General features: G+C 38.9%; 1 protein-coding gene across 31 annotated transcripts in view; it reads left to right on the top strand.

Moving 5' to 3' along the window:
• The window catches only part of LOC107679075 (receptor-type tyrosine-protein phosphatase S-like), a 249,286-nt gene that overhangs the window by 155,061 nt on the left and 75,977 nt on the right, over positions 1-18,248 (top strand). For 19 of the 31 annotated variants that reach the window (XM_016474496.1, XM_016474495.1, XM_016474494.1 and 16 more), the window contains 4 exons: positions 488-505; positions 7,227-7,337; positions 9,379-9,390; positions 17,768-18,040. In XM_016474496.1, coding sequence (XP_016329982.1) covers positions 488-505; positions 7,227-7,337; positions 9,379-9,390; positions 17,768-18,040 — 414 coding nt within the window. The remainder of the gene's footprint in view (positions 1-487; positions 506-7,226; positions 7,338-9,378; positions 9,391-17,767; positions 18,041-18,248) is intronic. The other 12 variants (XM_016474521.1, XM_016474513.1, XM_016474507.1 and 9 more) reach the window with 4 other exon arrangements.

Genomic DNA, 18,248 nt, shown 5'->3' with positions numbered 1-18,248 from the left:
TAATAATGTGAAAATTAATATGAATTCATAATTTTATTATTTTACATTTTTATACTTATTTTCTATTATTTAATTTATTTATATTGATATTTATAATGTATCAATTTATTCTATTTATAAATAATTAACTGCCTTTAAATATTTATGAAGAAAATATTATTATTATTATTATTATATTGTAATTATGGTCTACTACTTCATTTAATAACTTCTTTTTTTTATTATTATTTTCTTTAGCGTCATTAAACTTTTAAAGTCTGATCAAACTGTTTGTAAGCATTTAGGAAGTAGAAATAGGAAAAGAAAGAAGAAGCTCCACGTCCAGCACTGGAAGGTCTTTAACCTTTACTAAAGTTGTGATGATGATGATGATGATGATGATGATGATCTTAAACTAAACTAACCAGTACATGAGGAGAATCATAACCTGGTCTGACATTAACCATCAACTAAACTGATGTGTGTTTCGTTTTGTGTCTTTTTCCAGAGAGTACTCCCATCCGAGGTAAGACATCACTATAAAACACAACTAACCTTAACCTAACCACTAACTAATGACTCCAGACCAGCTCAAACGGGACGGGCTGTCCTCCTCCTCCTCTTCTTTCGTTCTGTGTCAGTGTGTGTGTGTGTGTGTGTTTGTGTCTGTGTGTGTTTAATGTCAGTGTTGGGAGTCAGACAGGTGTCGGGTTGCGCTCGGGCCACACGATTCACGCTAATGAGGACGCTGGGTAAACGTGACGCTGCTTTCCTTTCAGTCCTGATCTCATCTCCAGCGGTCCGCTCGAATACCAACACTGACGTGACACAAACGTTAGCAATAGTTCATCAAATTTACTTTTCCAACTCAGATGTGCAGTTTGGAGGTGATATCAGGACTGATATTCGCTCCTGATCTAGATCCATGTTCATTTCATTATATCTGAAGACAATGCGATGTCTCTAACTTGAATAAAGTGCTTTTTTTTTCACAGCGAGCAGGTAGGTAAACATCAACCGTCTGATTTTACATTCCTATCCGGGGTAAACGAAGGGTGAACAGCTACACTTAAACTGTAATAACGATTTTGCACTGCTTTAAATTATTTTGTGAAATTTTTTTTTTTAGATGTTGGTCAATTTTGTATGTTTACGGGTGCCTAAATTGTTAAAGATTGTGAGTGAAACACTATATATATAGACTATATTGTATAGTCTATATGTATATATACTATAATTTAATCATAATATTATACAATAATTTAAATGTATATAGATAGACAGAAAGACAGACAGATTATACATAGATAGATGGACGGACAGACGGACGATAGATAGATAGATAGATAGATAGACAGACAGACAGACAGAGATATAGATAGAACGACAGACGGACGGACGGACGGACGATAGATAGATAGATAGATAGATAGATAGATAGATAGATAGATAGATACTTTGAGTACATTATATTGGCTACAGCTAGTAAAGTATCCAGCCTAATAGCTCTTTCGTAGATTACACACTCCAACATGCATATTTATAATGCAAAAACCAGCATATTAATCATTTTGCTGCTCGCTAAACTGAACGTGACTTATAACGCAGCGCATTTGCATAACGGGATTAGTGATCCAAGACAGAGCTCTCGCCCAGAGCAGCTTCTGCAAACTCAGGCCCAGTCTGGGCTAAATGTGCCGGAGCAGGACCGTTACGCCACGCTTTCAGGCTCCTAAGCCAAGCTAAATTACAGCACGCGCGCACTGATTGGATAGCGACTCAGTTGCATGTTTGCATGTGTCACGTAAACGTTATCTTAACTCATGCCAGTTCGGTCTGTTTAAGTTTTGACCTGTGCACCTCTAAATGACAGTCAATGCGGCCCGTCCAACGTGTGCACGCGTCATTGGCGTCTTTATGCGAGCGCTACAAGCCAACAGATGGAAGCTGACAACAATTGCATTATGTATCTCCCCCGTGATGATGCTCTCACATTTAATGACCTTGGTGTGTGTCAGTACACAAACACACTAGTCCGACAGTCATTGCACACCAGCGTTTTAAAGCAAAAGTCCCATTTTTTTGCACATTTTTTCACGTACCCTTTTTGCATATACTTAGAGGATTGTTTGACATAAAATATGGGAATAAGAAATATAGGAGAAGGAACAGTTTAGAATAAAAAACTTACTCCTTATTGAATACTACACATTATACACCATATGCTTTCAGCTTTCATTTCATTTCATTTCAAAAATACCTTGAGTGTATTTTTTAAAGTATTTTATTTGATTTCCAGTTTAAAAAAAAAAGAATAATACATAAAACAAGATAAATGAAGCAACCATGCATTAGATATTTAGACTTGTTTTCATAAATTATATCTTGGTTATAAGTATATTAAATTTATAAAAACGTCCCTTATGTTTTATGCTGTATTGTTTTTGAAGCAAGTTGTTTTGGGGTATTTTTAGATATTTTAACTGGAAAAAAGTCAAAGTACACTTTTTTTTTTTTGCAATATAGTTATTATCTCTGAAATAAAATCGTTATTTGGACATCTTTAATTCAGTTTCATTGGAGATTGTCTTAACTTTTGACGGATTAATCAAAAAATAAGTTTAAAAAGTTTTTAGTCTTAAATTGAAAAAAAAGTATTTTTAAAATTTAACTTCCAGTTAAAATTATACAAAAATACACAAAACAAGATAAAAGTAGTTCAAGCAACACTGCATCAGTTTTCATAAATTATATCTTTATTATATGTGTATTAAATTCGTATTAAAGATGCAATTTATAAAAACATCCCTTTAATATCTTATGCGGAGTTGCTTCTGTTGTAATATATCTTGTTTTAGACATTTTTAGACAATGCAACTGAAAAATTTTGTCAAAATACAAATTTTTGGCAGTATAGTTATAAAATAAAACGGTTACTTGGACATATTTAATTCAGTTTCATTTGAGATTGTCAACGTTTGGTGGATCAATTGAAAAATAAATCAAAAAAGGGAAAGCATTGTGCATTTCGCATTGCATTGTGGGATGCAGTATATCATCCATTGTGCTGTGCAAATCTAGCAGTCATCTCGATATTCTAAGCATTCAAAAAAAGTATGCATATTAAATCCTGCTAGCACCCCAAGTCTTCACCTCTCTCTCCTAATCAGTTCCACCCATTCAGGAAAATAAAAAAACAAGAATGTGCTTGATTCCACAAACAAATCAATCATGCCCAGGCATTGCCCACTAATTGAATTACACAAATAGGACTCTAGGTGCAGGAAAAAGTGTGTGTGTGTGTGCTGAAGATGGTCAGGTTCCTGTTGGTCGAGAGCTGTTACTGAGCCTAATCAAGCATACCGAGAGCCGTCACATGCACACGGGCTCTAATAGACAGCTGCATGGTTGCGCTGGTCACGGTTAACGGCTCCCCTCGCCTCCACACCTGGCTGCCACGCTCCACGCCCCAGCAGAGCTGCCTCCTGACACGGCCTCCTCTTTACAGACAGCCCAGCCTGTTTTCCCCCCATGATCCGGGATTGGATGGATGACGAGAGATGACAAGACTTCATCTCCCGAGGCCATCGCTAAAGTCCGAACCGGTCACAGGTCAACGGTTACCCCGTGTCCGTCAGTCACAAGCGCACGCCAACTCCGGCTGTTCGTGACAAAAACACTTAATGGCCAGTTTAAAGGACACGGGTCGTATTGACACCGAAGCAGTGGAGAATTCCCAAAAAGAGCTTTCTGCAGTCCGTGACTAGTTGGGTTTTGCCGGCAAAGCATGATCAGCAGAAGTCCATCAGTAGGCCTGTAGAGCTTGAGAGATTTCCACAGAATCAGAACCGCTGTCAGTCACCAAGACCTTGTGTGTTTGTTCATTAAATACTTATTTTATTATACTAATTTGGCTCCACCAACAAACTCCACCAAATTCCATAAATGTACACCCCCCCCCCTAATTTGGCCTGATTGTCAGTCAGCTTACACATAGTACACTCAGAAGGCATTTGAATCCGTTAATGTATTCGTTATTGTTCAGCTTCAGCTTCAGATAATAGTTCAGAGCTAGAGGGCTCATGTCAGTTAGCTGGTTGCGTCTTGGCACAGATATTCAGAAAATGACTTCCACTTGCCTTTTATCATAAAGGGTATTGTGCGGCGTTATGACTCTTTGAGCTCGACACTATTGGTTAAAGTAAGATTAAGCTTGTTTTGTCGCAAGCGGTGCCGCTAACGGAAGGCTACACAAGCAGCCTCAAAGACACCACAGGCAGGATGGATAATGGAAATTCAAAATGTAATTATACATAACAGATAATAATTGAAAACATTCTCGGGCTGAGCGAAAGGGAGATTTGAGGGAAGAGTGAGAGGGATCAAAGACATTTTGTTCAGTTTCCGACATGTTAAATGTAGTCAGGGAATGGTTTTGTTGTTGTTGTTAAAGACCCCTCTTGCGTAGTTAGCTAGTGACTGTTTGGGGGAAAAGCACAAAATGGGATGCACAGTAAGACTAGAAAAGTAACAGAGAATGTAGACACCTTAATAAGGTTTATGTTAACTTTTCCTCACTGTACCAATGAGCAGTAAAGACAAAGAAATTGATAGACTTGAGAAAGACTGCTAAAGTAGGAACAGTGTCATTCCCTCCCCAGATTATAGATTCTCAGTGAGCTTTTCCGAACCCAAGCGGAAACAGGGAAGGGGAAAAAACGCAGCTGCAAATATGTAATGAAGTCAGTGGGGAATCGTCAATCGGCTGAATAACAAGCAGGAGTACCCAAAATAGTCCAGTTCAGGCAGGAAGCAGCCCTGAGAAAATTTGCTTGCTTTGGAGCCGCTGGGAATTAATTTGAATTTAATGAATTTGGATATGCTATGTTCCTTGCTAAGATTTCCTCAATGACATTACTCAATCATTAGCTAGCTGTTCATAGAAAAGGGCATCACACCCCACCCCAGCGAAGGCAAGAAAGAAAGACGGGGAGAATTCAGAGCTTCCCGAGAGCTTGGCACACCACTGTGGCATGGTTTATTTATCAGCCCCTGCTCCAATAACATTGAAATTCGTGCCTTTTATCTGCAGTCCGAGGCTCCAGAATTGACGAGAGAAGGAGGTTGCATGCCTGGTGGAGATTTCCACCAGATTTTCCGTCGGCGTCCCGTAGCACAGGTTGCACGCGAGCGGTGCCCTTTCGGCTGCGCACCTGAGGAGACATTAGAATGCTCTCCAAGCCCACCTGCTGTCGCCCGGCCGCCCGCTGCGCCAATGTGCACATCAAACGATCCGTGTACCAGCACACACACTTTAGAAACTACCTTCCATTTTTGTCTCTCCCTGCCACGCCTCTAAACTCCCTGATCCCATCATGCTGTTGATCCGCCGCGAGCAGGTGTGAGTCATCGACCCAGAAGCCAGAATCTCATTGGCACCCAGAATGTTCCACAGGATGCAGACTGTGTGCTTAAACCACAGCGTGAGTCCCTGCAGTTGATGTCCCGCCACCGCATGTGGCAGTAGCCGAAGGTTGACGTCTTCGTTCAGCCAGAATGAACATCTCTTAGGGAGAGACGCTACCTGTCGAAAAGCAGTGGTAGAGTACTCGAAGACAGATAAAGAAGAGTTGGTGTGGGGTGGCTTAGTGGGTAAAGCTCCAGTGGTAACGGAAAGGTTCTTGGCTCCAGAGGAAAGCCGTTAACATTCCTAGTCATCTCAATCGCAGTTGCTCCGGTGGTACATTTAGGCCTAAATTCTGCCACCTTTGCTTCAAGGGAACTCTGTAGTTGCAAATGCATCAGCAGCAGACTGGAAACCACAGGAAAGTGCGTCTAATGCTGTTAAGAGCCCTCAAAACAATTGATCACATTTTATATAATACAATGAGAATGGTGCTTGCCTAAAATGTTTTCAGAGGCAGTCAGAATACCTCTTATCGAGTTTGTACTAGGATGGTTGGGTTTAGTGATTTAGCCTCAGAAAATTAGTCCCTGTTGGTAACAACAGTATTTTGGTTTGCAAAAATCATACTTTCTCATCGACGGCCTTCAAGAGTACGGCGATAAATGCAGTAGTGGCTAACTGAAGCTACTCAGCGAATCCAACCACCTATGTTAAGAGCCCTCGAAACAAATTATCACATATAGTAAAATAAAATGTTTTCACAGGCAGTCAAAATACCTTTTATGAAGTTTGAACTAGGGGGTTGGTTTCGGTGATTTAGCCTCAAAAAAATTAGCCACTGTTGGTAACTACAGCATTTTGGTGGCAAAAACAAACAAACAAAAAACATACTTGACAGCCCTCAAAAGCACAGCTAAAAATGCAGGAGGGGCTGACTTTCTTATGCTATTCATTGAACCCATCCCCTTTTTCAAACCCTGTAAACTTAACCCCTAGCCCCTAACCCTAGTCATTACCATGAGTAAGACCTTTAGTACGTCTTCAGCTTATTCCAGGTGAATTCATGGTGAAGTTGCACCGTACGTTTCTTTGAATAAGGATTTGTATGCTAAGTGGAGCTTAATATAAATTTTTCAGTCTGCATATGTTTCAGCATACATGACAATGACCTTGGTTGCAACCCAACCCTGGGGCCTAATATGGAGGAATATCTAGTGTTTATCATGTACGACCAATAGCCATTCTCAGTTCTGCAGTAGTATCCCGAGTATTACTACAGCTCTTGGGGGACCGACAGAAATAATTCATGCCCTGGGATTTAAGTGTTGTGCTAAGCTTCAGCCCTGTGCAGCACATTTCGACATGAACTAATGGATGGTCGGCTCACAGCTCACTCTTGACCCTCACCAACTTTCCTCCCATTGGGAACGGCAGTGGTTTATCTCCTTCGACTCCACACCCTGATACTTCCCGGCACACTGATTGATGCGATCCAGCACTCCTGCAAACACCATAACATTGCTGCTAGTTCTTTTCTGTTTGCGTTTGACGGAATGCATTCAGACATATTTAGATCAGTCTAATTTTTCTTGCCTTGAGTGTGGAACTGCTCAGATTCAACACAGTGAGTTAGCGTTAAAAGGCGAAGTTGGCTTTCAAACAGGAAAGGCCTTTGAGCAATTTGTGGGGATACGATTGCGCACCAAACATACAAAATAAAATGGTTTCTGACAGTCGTGTTACTTTCAAACCTCTAATAGTTTGCCGTCTTTTCCCTCTCTCTGTCTTTTTTCCCTGTCTTTCATCCCTTTCTTTGGGGTGCATTTTTTTGCTCTCCCAGGTGCTCTGCAGATAGAAAACACTGAGGAAACCGACCAGGGGAAGTACGAGTGTGTGGCGTCTAATGTGGAAGGCGTCCGATACTCTTCCCCTGCCAACCTGTATGTGCGAGGTAGGGAGCAACCTGGCCGTGGAGCTCATCGAAAACCACCAATCAGAGACGCACGACTGGTCACATGACCTGTTATATATAAACTAATAGAGTCTTTTCGAGGCACAATTTCGATACTTAATGGGTAGTTTTCAATCTTCTATTTAACGGGAGGAAAGTTGGGTCGTACAGGTATGTTGTCTAATCATGTTTTCAGGTTGAAGAGGATGATGGTAAGTCTTGATTTTGATTGGCAGATGCACTAAACCAATCAAAATGCTAACTTATTCCAGCCTCAAAGGGAAAAAGGTAAATTGTTGCAAGGTAAACAATATGCATGTTGCTAATCACATTCAAAATGTAACATGCTAACTAGTAATTGCTAAATCTAAATAATTAACAGTCTGTCTTGGTTCAGTGGTTATTTTTATAATGGAACGTCGACTGTTTTAAGGCATTGCATTAGCACATACGGCTCTTGACGCTAACATTAAGAGGAGTTGAATCTCCAGGTTGAAGACTCAGATTTTGCGCATGTATTATTTATTTAATGCATATTAAAAAAGACAGTGTATGGGATGGGTTTTACCCGCTGTGTACCAAATAACTTTGTTCTGGATAAATTATTCACCGGCCATTATAAAATGGGTCAGAGAGTTGTCTTTTCATTATTATAGCTATTATTGTTCTCCCACTAGAAAAGATGCAGACGCTCCATCTCAAAACGACGGGTATACAGTTTCAATGAAAATTCTGTCATTTACTCATGTCGGCCCAAACCTGTCTGAATTGCATTCTTCAGTAGAATACAAATGATGTCTAATATTTCAGCATTAGACTTTACTTTCGTTGAATGGAGAAAAAATGTCTTCTTTTGCATTCTACAGAAGAACAAATAAAGGTTTCGATTAACATGAGGGTGAGTAAATGATGACAGAATGATCATTTTCAGGTGAACAATCCATTTATTTATTAATTAATTTACAAATTATAAAATGCATAGTTGCGGCTATAAAAAAACGATATTTAATTGTGATTACCATAAATTATAAATGATTGACTATTGGTGTGTTCTATCAGTTATCACCTGTTTATTAAAGAAATATGCCACAAGAGGCCTTACTTTTGCAGTGATATTACCACGGTAAGGGTATTTTGTGCACATTATACCTTATAGCATCTCTTAACCATGGTAAAATCAGAGTAAAACTATGACTTTATGTGGATTATTGCTATTTTACTCTGTTTTGAAATATTTAAGTCATTCAATTTTATAAGACCTTAAACAGTGTTAGATGTTCAGTAACATTTGATCTGATGTCTAGTGACATTTCAGTAATTGGCCGACTGGAGATTTCTGAAATTCATTCAAATTACTGCAGCGATAATTAATTCAACATAGGTATGCTAATTTCTCACTGATTATGCGCATACTGCATTAAGACCGTATCCCGTCTCCTTTTGTTTTGTTTTCAAAGCTTAATAACTGAGTACAATCAAATGTTTTCTGTTCTAGAGTTAACGGCACTTGAAATTAGCAGCTACGATGGAGGAAACAACCCACCCATTTATACGAGCAAAACTGCACTTTATGTGTCGCATAATAGAGCAACACTTTTAGAATCGGTTGCCTTGATTGTAGCTGCTAACTTTAATGCTAATTATGTGGTTTTTATTTGTACGGTCGGTTTGATTTGGTTTGCACTTTGGGTTGTTTCATTGATTTCTGTTTTTGTGTCTTTGTTTTGTTTCTGTAATTAAAGCCGCAGCGGCAGTTCTTCAGGTGGCTTAAGACCTTGTAATTTTGCATTGTTATAACATGCTTGAACGGACTCCAGTGGGCGAACGCAACCACTGGAGTGAATCAAACTGTTTGGGGTCAAAGCAGGTTAACGCAGCAGACATGTCGCGTGTCACGCAAGAAATAATCAGGCCACATCAGTCAGAGAAATGTAGCAGCTAAAAGCCTTGAGGTGGCCTTTTTTACTCTCTCTGTGTTTCCCCTATTTTTCTCTTCTCCTCATGTCATTGTGTTCTGCATCAACCCCTTTACATCCCTCAGAGCTTCGAGAAGGTTGGTGTGTTTTTTCTTTTTTCACTTTTTTTAACCCACATTAAAAACGCAAAATCAACATGTATTAAAACCTTAACCTTGACTGATCTATTGGAAGGATCATTGGCAATTTCGGAATTTAAAATTAAGCTGCTAAATAACTTTTAAATTCTGAGAAATTTGATTTAATTGCATAAACTAGTAGTAACTAACCCGCTAATTCGGGTTCGTTTTCCTTTTTTACGTTTAAGTTTGCATTTTGGGGCCTTTTCTCGTTTGCATCCTTCAGTATTGCTTTTGCCCAAAGAAAATGCTTATGCTGTCATGGAAATCTCACATTTGAAAGTAAACCACGGCCTGATGCATGATGGGAGAATGTAACTGCGCTTGCATGCCTCGAGACGCAATTCTTTTGGCTGTCGTGCTTTGTTGCATTCCTGTGTTTTCGTGAGGTTTATTATTTTTGTCCAAAACGACAGTTTTAGCCTTTGTTGGCGACTCATTTAGTCCATTCCTTGTGTTGTGGTGTTCTTGTGATGTGCACCCTTAGTTTTGTCCATTTTCGACTCCCTTTCTGTTCTAGTTTCTGGTTTGTTAGATGTGGTTTGTGTTTCTGTGCACTGTCGTCTCTTGTAGGCTGTTTCTACAGACAGTTTTCCCACCATCTTCTCAATTACAAAGCCGTTCTTGCACACAAAAGCTTGCAAATTCACTTCTGCTAATTAGTTTTTTGTGCCACATGGATCATTGGCCCCCCCAGAAAACAGACTTTATTTCACAGCCACAACAAGCTAGTGATATTTCCTCGTGATGACTGATTGCCTCTTGCCCTTTCGCCGTCCGCAGGCTCAATCAAATCAGGATTTATCATCCGCTCGAGTCCTTGTTGCCAGCGTACATCTGAAGCGCTTCTTACAGCACCGCAACATGCCGTATTAAAACCCCCAAATTAGACCTGAACAAAAAGCTGGTGCTTTGTTTGTTAGTCTCTAGATGCTAATCCAATGCAGCTGAGTGCAGTAATTGCACGCCTGTTTCATATGCATATCGAAGTCCAATCTGCCTTCGGCTTGTAGGTAATTTAGCTTTACGTGTTGGTTGCATGCAGAGCCGTAGCAACCACTAATATTTACCATTTTTGTGACCGTCCACAGATTTTGGGAGATTTTCAGAAACGTATATCTAAGTATAAAATATCTAAGCATACTTAAAGCAAAATAAATTTACCTGAGAACCAAAACTGTGTTCATTCAAAATTCTGTATTAGATAAAAATTTAGATAGTCTTAAATTTAAAATTCTTTTTTTTTTTTTTTTTCTTATCCAATTGGCATTTTTTTAAAGCAAAAAATCTTACAAATCTTACAAAATCTTTCAATTTAATTAAATTTAAATTTAAGTTACTTTTTAAATGAAGTTTAAATATCTTTAAGGTTTTTTTTCTTGCGCCTTTGCTTTTCTTAACGCAAAAAAATAAATTGTATTAGTTTTTCTAAACCCCATTAAAACAAAAGCAAAATCTTATTAGTTTAAGTTTATGTACTTACTTATGTAAAGTTTAATTTAACTCATTTTTAAATTTAAATGTTTAAGTTTAAATCTCAATTACTTTTTTTTTTTCGTCTAAATAGCGTAGTTTTTTCTTGGCCCCTTTGGAATTTTTTAAAGCATAAAACATACAAAATTTGATTAGATTTATGCTTAAAACTGGAAAAGGCAATTTTCCACAATTTTTTTTTTATAAAAAATAAATAAAAATAAAATAATAAGTAAATAAATAAACGAATTCACATATAAAACAAGTATAATTTGAGTACAACATTTTGTCTGAAGTAACTTATCTTGCATACATTTACTAGAAAACAAGACAAATGTATTGATAAACAGTTTTTAATCGGTTTTTAAAACGTTTTATATTGTATCTACAATTATTGTCACATGTGGTAAACATCCCTGTGAAATATTTTACCATTCTTTAGTGGTTGCAATTCATTCTTTTTTTTTTTTTTTTTTGTAGCTGTACAATGATGAATCAGGCGGAAAGCTTGCATTTAGTCAGACAAGTTTGTCCAATCGTGCGGATGGCTAACTCTCGACTGATATCTCATCGCTCTCCCCAGTGTAGTGATGTTTCAGATGGCCGTTTGTCTGTCTGTCAGGGATAATGACATAGAACAAGAGCCTCTGCTTCACTTGGCTAATGCTAACGTGTTGCTGGCTATCTCGTGATGTCTGAGACTAAATGGCTCTCTGAATTATTCCGTTTTTACAGACACTGTGTTGTTGGGAGGGGGGCGACGCCACATGAATTGAGGGTATAAATAATGAAGTGTGCTTTGCCGCTACTGTCTCTCAGGGTCTGGCATTTATTGACAGAGCTTTATTTTTCATATCTGGCTGTTCCCACTGTGATATCTGTGCCCCCTGTACCCTGATAGCTTGTTGCTGCTGGCTAGCATGCAGATAGTGTAACAGAATGAACGTATTAGCTTTCCCTAGCTGCATGTTAATCGGACTGAACAGTTAGCAAAAACAAAAATACATTTTAAACATTAAAGAAATGTAGCGGTGCTAGTGGCTAACATGCTGTTGCTTGAAAATGAGACTAGCAAAACATTTTCAGTTTTTGTGAGCTAATGTGCTGCAAAAAAAACAACAACAAAATTTCAATTCCATTTGCAGCTTTAATGGCTAGCCACTCTTTTCAAATTTCTCTCTATATTTTTTGACTAGATCTTCTTGTTAGCTGTCTACCTCAGGCGTGGAAGTTAATTGCCTCCGTATTGCAAAATCCCCCTCTGAGCCTAGACTTATCTAGTTCTCTTCTATTTCACGCCGAATTAATAACAGAAATTACGATTCTTCTTGTTCCAATGAAGTCTCTAATCTTTCATTGTTGCCGCCTGACAAAACTCTCAACTGTTCCTCCATTCAACTCCACATAATGCCAAAATGTTAAGGATCCAGAATGTTTCCAGGGCATTATTAATGGTAATTAGTCCCCGAGATGAGGAAAGCGAGACCTCACAGATCCACTCCGAGATGCTGGAAGACTGAGCTGTACCGAATGCCATGCTAAATGCTATGAGGATGTTCGGTGCATGCGCATGTAGATGTAGATGCATGTGAACCCCACTGCCACCACTTTGGGTTGTGTTGCATGTCCTTGCATGCTGTTTTGGTGTACAAATAGAAATGCAAGCTAGATCACACCCTCTACTTGTCAGAACGAAGGCTAACTTTGATCCAAATAAGTGTCGTAAAGGGGCAGTTTTTTTTGCCAAATCTAAAATGCAGTTCAGCCTCAGATTTTCACTAAGTGCTACTCATGCATTGACCAGACAATCAGGAGGCAGTGTTTTACAAATGCTCCATTTTTCATTACTAGAACTAGTCCGAACCTCAACTGAGGCTGCTTTGCATTGCAGCGGCAGAGGTGTGTGTGTGTGTGTGTTATAATACGGGAAAACCCTGCAGTCTACATGCAAATGGCCTCGCTACTTTCAAGCAAAATGGATTATTGCAGGTTTTGGACATCAAACAGGGTGTAATCTCAGCTTCAAGGTGACATTAAAGGCTGCGCATTATTTTGGTTTCCCTTCCTACCTTAATTTTGGGGCTGGACAGACTGTCTCACCAAAATGGCCACGAATGTCCACCTTCGAGCGAGGCACTCTTTGGCCTTTTTATTTTGTCTTTCTCTGTCAGTTATAAGACCTCTTGAGTTGTCTTTCTCTCCACATTGGGCTTGAAATGGGATTTCATCTCTGGACCTCAAAGAGATCGCTCTCAGCCTGCTGGGCTCCTGGTCGTATTGAATGAGGAGCATGTCCGTCCAATTGGACTGTTCTATATTCCTCTGAATATCACAGCGGCGAGCACCATCGCACATCAAACGTCAGGATTTGAGCTATAGGGCCATGTGTCAGGACTTAGATAAAGCCCAGAATGGCTTCATGCAATGGCATTTCAAAGGCTGATGCATCAATAGTGGCAGCCGTAAATGTCGACATGCATCTGAAAACATTAGACCCGCTTATGATTCCCCCTTTTGCCACAGTTTATTTGAGAGCGATGCTTTGTTGCCTGTGACTTTGAAATTGCCAGGCTCCTCACGGTCTTTTCAAATGGTTGTCCCGTTTCGAAAATAACCCGATTGTGTCTGACTTTTGATTATAATTGGGAACGTTGAAGTGCAGATTGAGCGTGCAACAATAGGATGAATGATTCACAAGGTGAAAGGTTGCAGCCCTCATTCACTCAACTACCTAAGCAATTGGTCAAACCGAATTTGACAATAGGAAAACGAACTTAAGATTTTAGCCTCTTGCAGACTTGATTAAAGAACGGCCAAATGTTGCATCGCCCATTTTGAGGCCCACACGCAAAATGTGCCGGCAGAACTCATATAGCATGTGTGTTTATTTAATATATTGGCTTATTTAACATATTTACCACATTTTACCATATTTATTTCCCTAAAATCAGTGCAGGAAATGCAAAAGCATCAGCAAATTACGTCTGGGCCTTTCCATCATTAATCTACACTAGAAGAATCACGCTCGTCTTGTCATTGTCACGTTGCACTGTGTTCTGTCACTGTTAAAACACACCTGCACTGCGATTATCTGTGTGTGCTGTGTCGAATTCACCAATTCCGACATTTCAGTTGTGTGGATTCCCTAAAATGTTGCACTTGGGGAGGGTTGCATGCCTCAATTATGTGTTGACTGTAGCTGTAGACCTGGTTGATAGTTTGGTGCCGTTCTGTTGACGTCATTCCTGCAATCACAGTCATGCATGCACATTGTGATACGTGGGCTGCCCTTTCAACTTTGTTGAACATTTGTTCAATATGCATTTATATGGGGGTGGGGGTCGTTTCAGTATGTCATTGTTTATTTTAATGTTGTTTTTGTTTTCCAAACAAATAAAGAAGTATTTAAAGGAGTGATCCAGGTTCAGTGCAAATGAAGCTCTGTTGCACTTGTGGCGTAATGTTGATTACCACAGAAAATAATTTAGAGGCACACCATTTAAACCATGTTTTTTTATTGTTTTTATAATAATAAAACATATTATGTTTAATATTTTTTTTTTTTAATTTAAAATTGTAATTATTTAATTTTTTTTATGGAAGTCATCATTATGCCTCCAAATGCTATGGATAGAGCTTGACTTCAATTGAACCTGGAAATTTCCTAGAAATAAATTACTATTTTAACTTGAATTAATTCACTTAAATTATTTTTTTTAAATCTGTATCAAAATAGATAAATTTATTATAAAATGTATTAACACACTGTTAAATATTATTTATAAACTAATGATATAAAGGTAACTTGATTATGAAATGGATTGAGTTATAATGTGATTTTCACTCACTGGACACCAACCGAGGTCATCCATCACAAAACTGAATATATTCATGTTTAATTATTGCTGTAAACTATAGATACAGAATTTAGAATGTAAAGCTAGAGCCTGTTGCCTTGACTATAACAGTATTTCTAAATTTTAAATACTTAGTTTTAAAAAGTTTTTTAAATTCTAAATTTTGGCGCCAACATTCCAACTAGATTTAAACCCACTGAACTTTCGATGGTGTTTAATTACAAATTCAAGACTTTATGCTCTTTGGCTGCTGTTGTCTGAGGCGATGGTGAGAGGTTATTCAAGCCCCATTGTGTGAGAAGTCAAACCAACATGATTTAACTCCAGTTGGCCCAGGGTTACAGTCTCCTCTTTGCCCCAATCCCCACCTCTCACTCCCCGTGTTATTTCCCTTCTGTCTCTGTCCCACATGCAACGTCCACCACTTTGTCCTTCCAGTCTGTCCGGCCCCGTCTGCTGTCTTGCAGCCTAGGTCTTGTTCTGCCTTGTGCCCTGTCTCTACCAGTTGTTCCTGTCCTCGTTTTGTCTATGTGGGGTTGTTAATTTTCTTTTTTTGTATTAGTTTGTTTGTTTGTTTGTTTGTTTGTTTGTTTTCTGAGCTAGCCCTAGCACCCATTGCTGTCCCTCTGTCTTTCCTTTCTCCTCTTGCCAAATGTAAATGAGGCATGACCCCCTCACCACCCACCATCTTATGACACACCTAGCACTACACTACTTCCTGTTTCATTGTCATTTTACATCCACCGACATCAATAAGGCAGTTGCCTTGACAATTCTTGGGGAAACCAATCTATAAAGTTTGGCACAATTAAAAATTTTACATGTAATAGGTAGCACTTCTTTAACCTGAATGCTATTGCTTTATTGCTAGTAACATCTGTATTCTAATTGTAAGTCTATTCCAAAACCTTGCAAGAAAACTAACTAGATGTATAAACATATACCTAATACCCAGTGTTTTATAAGCAACTTTATGGAGATATCTAGTTTTGGCTAAGTGATAAGATAGAATTGCATGTATCCTTCTGATAAAAGGTCAATCAAAGAATCCACCCAAGAGGTCAAAAGCGGAAGGTTTATGAAATAATTTCATTCAAGATGTTTCAGTCGAATTAAAACTGTATTGCTTTGCCCAATATTTGCATCAGACTTGGAAATGGTTGTGAGTTGGGTCTTTGGAGTATTTGTGTATTTAGAAAGTTCCCTTAGAAGGTAACGGCCTAGGCAGCTTGCTAGGTTTTGGAGCAGAGTCTGTATTTTAGAGTCATTTAAGTTTCCATTGTTTCTTGACTTTTCAACGAGTCATGTCAAAATAGCAAGGTTACCAAGAATGAACATGCCAGACAGTCTATGAAAGAAGCCTGTTGCACAACCTGGCCAACTCCATCTCTGCCATAACTCATATCCAACCCTTTCCCCCAAGGATCTCTTCATCTTTTCTCTCGTGTGTAGGTTTGGCATCTCAGTAGTTGAGGTGCATCGCTGTCATCATCATAGACTAGCATCTGTATCAGTCATGTGACCTTATTTGGACAATTTGTAATCATTTTCTTTCTGTTTCTTGTTTTTTTTTTTTTTTTTAATAAGCTATATTATAAACTTGTGTATAAGTTTCACAACTTCTTTAGGCACACAGTTCAGCTGAGTTCATTATGAAATAGTTGAATCACTTAGTATGTTTAAAGGCTCACAAATGAATATTGAGTTTCAAAAAGCACCCAGCAGTTTCCTCTCTTGTGAGTCTCCATTTAGCTGCTGCTGCTGATGTAACTGTATGAAGAAACTTTAGGGCTTTTTTCTGGCAGAAATGCTCTTTCCGTTCAGCAGAGCCACTGGCATCCTCTCTGGCTGTGAATGCTTCTAGTAGCAGCAGTTAGCAAGCATACAAATTTAAGCCGTAATCTTTTTCTTTCTGTTTTTTGTTTTTTTTTTTTTTTTATGTGTGTGATAGTTAGTTGAGCTGAACTATCAGCTATTTTATTGACTGAATCCAGAATTTCCGCTGTAAATTTTGTTACGTCTAGCCAGGACCGCAATGTGACAATACGAACCTGTCACATTACGTCATATTGGCTGGAGACGATAAAAAGCCTTTCTCTGCATTGAAGTGGGTTTCCCCCCCTCGTTCCTTTTCCCAACCCTTCCCTTTCTTCCTCTTTCTTGCTCTTTTGCGCGTTCTATTCTCTTATATTTCTCCGGGCATGCTAGCGACCCTTCAGTTATATTCCTCTATGCATTTTATCTCAAATTCTTCTCTCTGGTTTTATTGTTCCCATTTACTCTTTGGTTGACCTCTACCTATTTCTGCATGATGTCTGTGAAAATGACAGCTGCATCTATCAATGGAAGCGTGTCAGATCTTAAAAAGGCTTTGTCTAATTGATCTACTCTCAACCACAAAAATCTGATTAAGGTTTCTCATCTTTAGTCCCTCTTGAAGGGATTCACCTCTACTAGTGCATGTACGTACCAACATGTACGTACAGTTGTGTATATGTAAGATTTCTTTAGCATGGGCAGATTTTAAAAAATTGCAAAAAAGTTTTGTTCTTCACACCATTCTATACTCTTGGAGTATTTTCTATTCACACTATAAAGCTTTTCTGCTTTTTAACAGTAATGCATGCTTTTCATTTTGTTTACTGTAGTTACAAGCCACATAGAGATCTAATTGATGATGAGAAACTCATAATAGATTTTTGTGCAATTAATTGTGCTGTGATGGGTCAAATATTGGTCAATGGAACCTTGTTGCTATGAAGTTGTTGCTTTAATGTCAATCTATATTGTTGGTGAAGCAGTTCTGTTAATTTAGTTACTTTACCATTATTTTAATTTGTATAAACCAAAATGTTTGTGAAGTTTTAGTCTCATTTGTTTTTTATAATTTGTTGTCCTCTCTTTAGACAACATCATGTACGTTCTAAAGAAAGGCTCATTTTCATCTACGTGTCATTACCTTTCTCTTTCTCTTTTTCTTGTCACCATTCCTCCGCCCTTTGCAGTTCGTCGCGTGCCCCCACGTTTCTCCATCACGCCCCCCACCATGCAAGAGATCATGCCAGGTGGTAGCATTAACATCACTTGCGTCGCCGTTGGCTCACCCATGCCCTACGTCAAGTGGATGCTTAACTCTGAGGACCTGACACCCGAGGACGAGATGCCAGTGGGCAGGAACGTTCTGGAGTTAAACGACGTCCATGAGTCGGCCAACTACACCTGCATGGCCATGAGCAGCCTGGGCATCATCGAGGCTAATTCCCAGATCATTGTTAAATGTAAGAATCCACTGACTCCTCCAAGGTCACTCAAAGGTTCTCTGGTCAAAAGAAATTAAGAACTAAACCAAAGCAAGTATTTAAAATGGTGTCAAGTAGGGCTGCATGATAAATCGAAATGGAATCGAAATCGCAATTCGACAGAAGCTGCGATTGTCATGCGTATCTTTCAGTGAAGCACGGTTCTGTGATCAGCAGTAAATCTCCA

Source organism: Sinocyclocheilus anshuiensis, unplaced genomic scaffold (assembly GCF_001515605.1).
Source record: "Sinocyclocheilus anshuiensis isolate Anshui unplaced genomic scaffold, SAMN03320099.WGS_v1.1 scaffold1580, whole genome shotgun sequence".
Classification (NCBI taxonomy): Eukaryota; Metazoa; Chordata; class Actinopteri; order Cypriniformes; family Cyprinidae; genus Sinocyclocheilus; species Sinocyclocheilus anshuiensis.
This window is presented reverse-complemented; position numbering and strand designations above follow the sequence as displayed.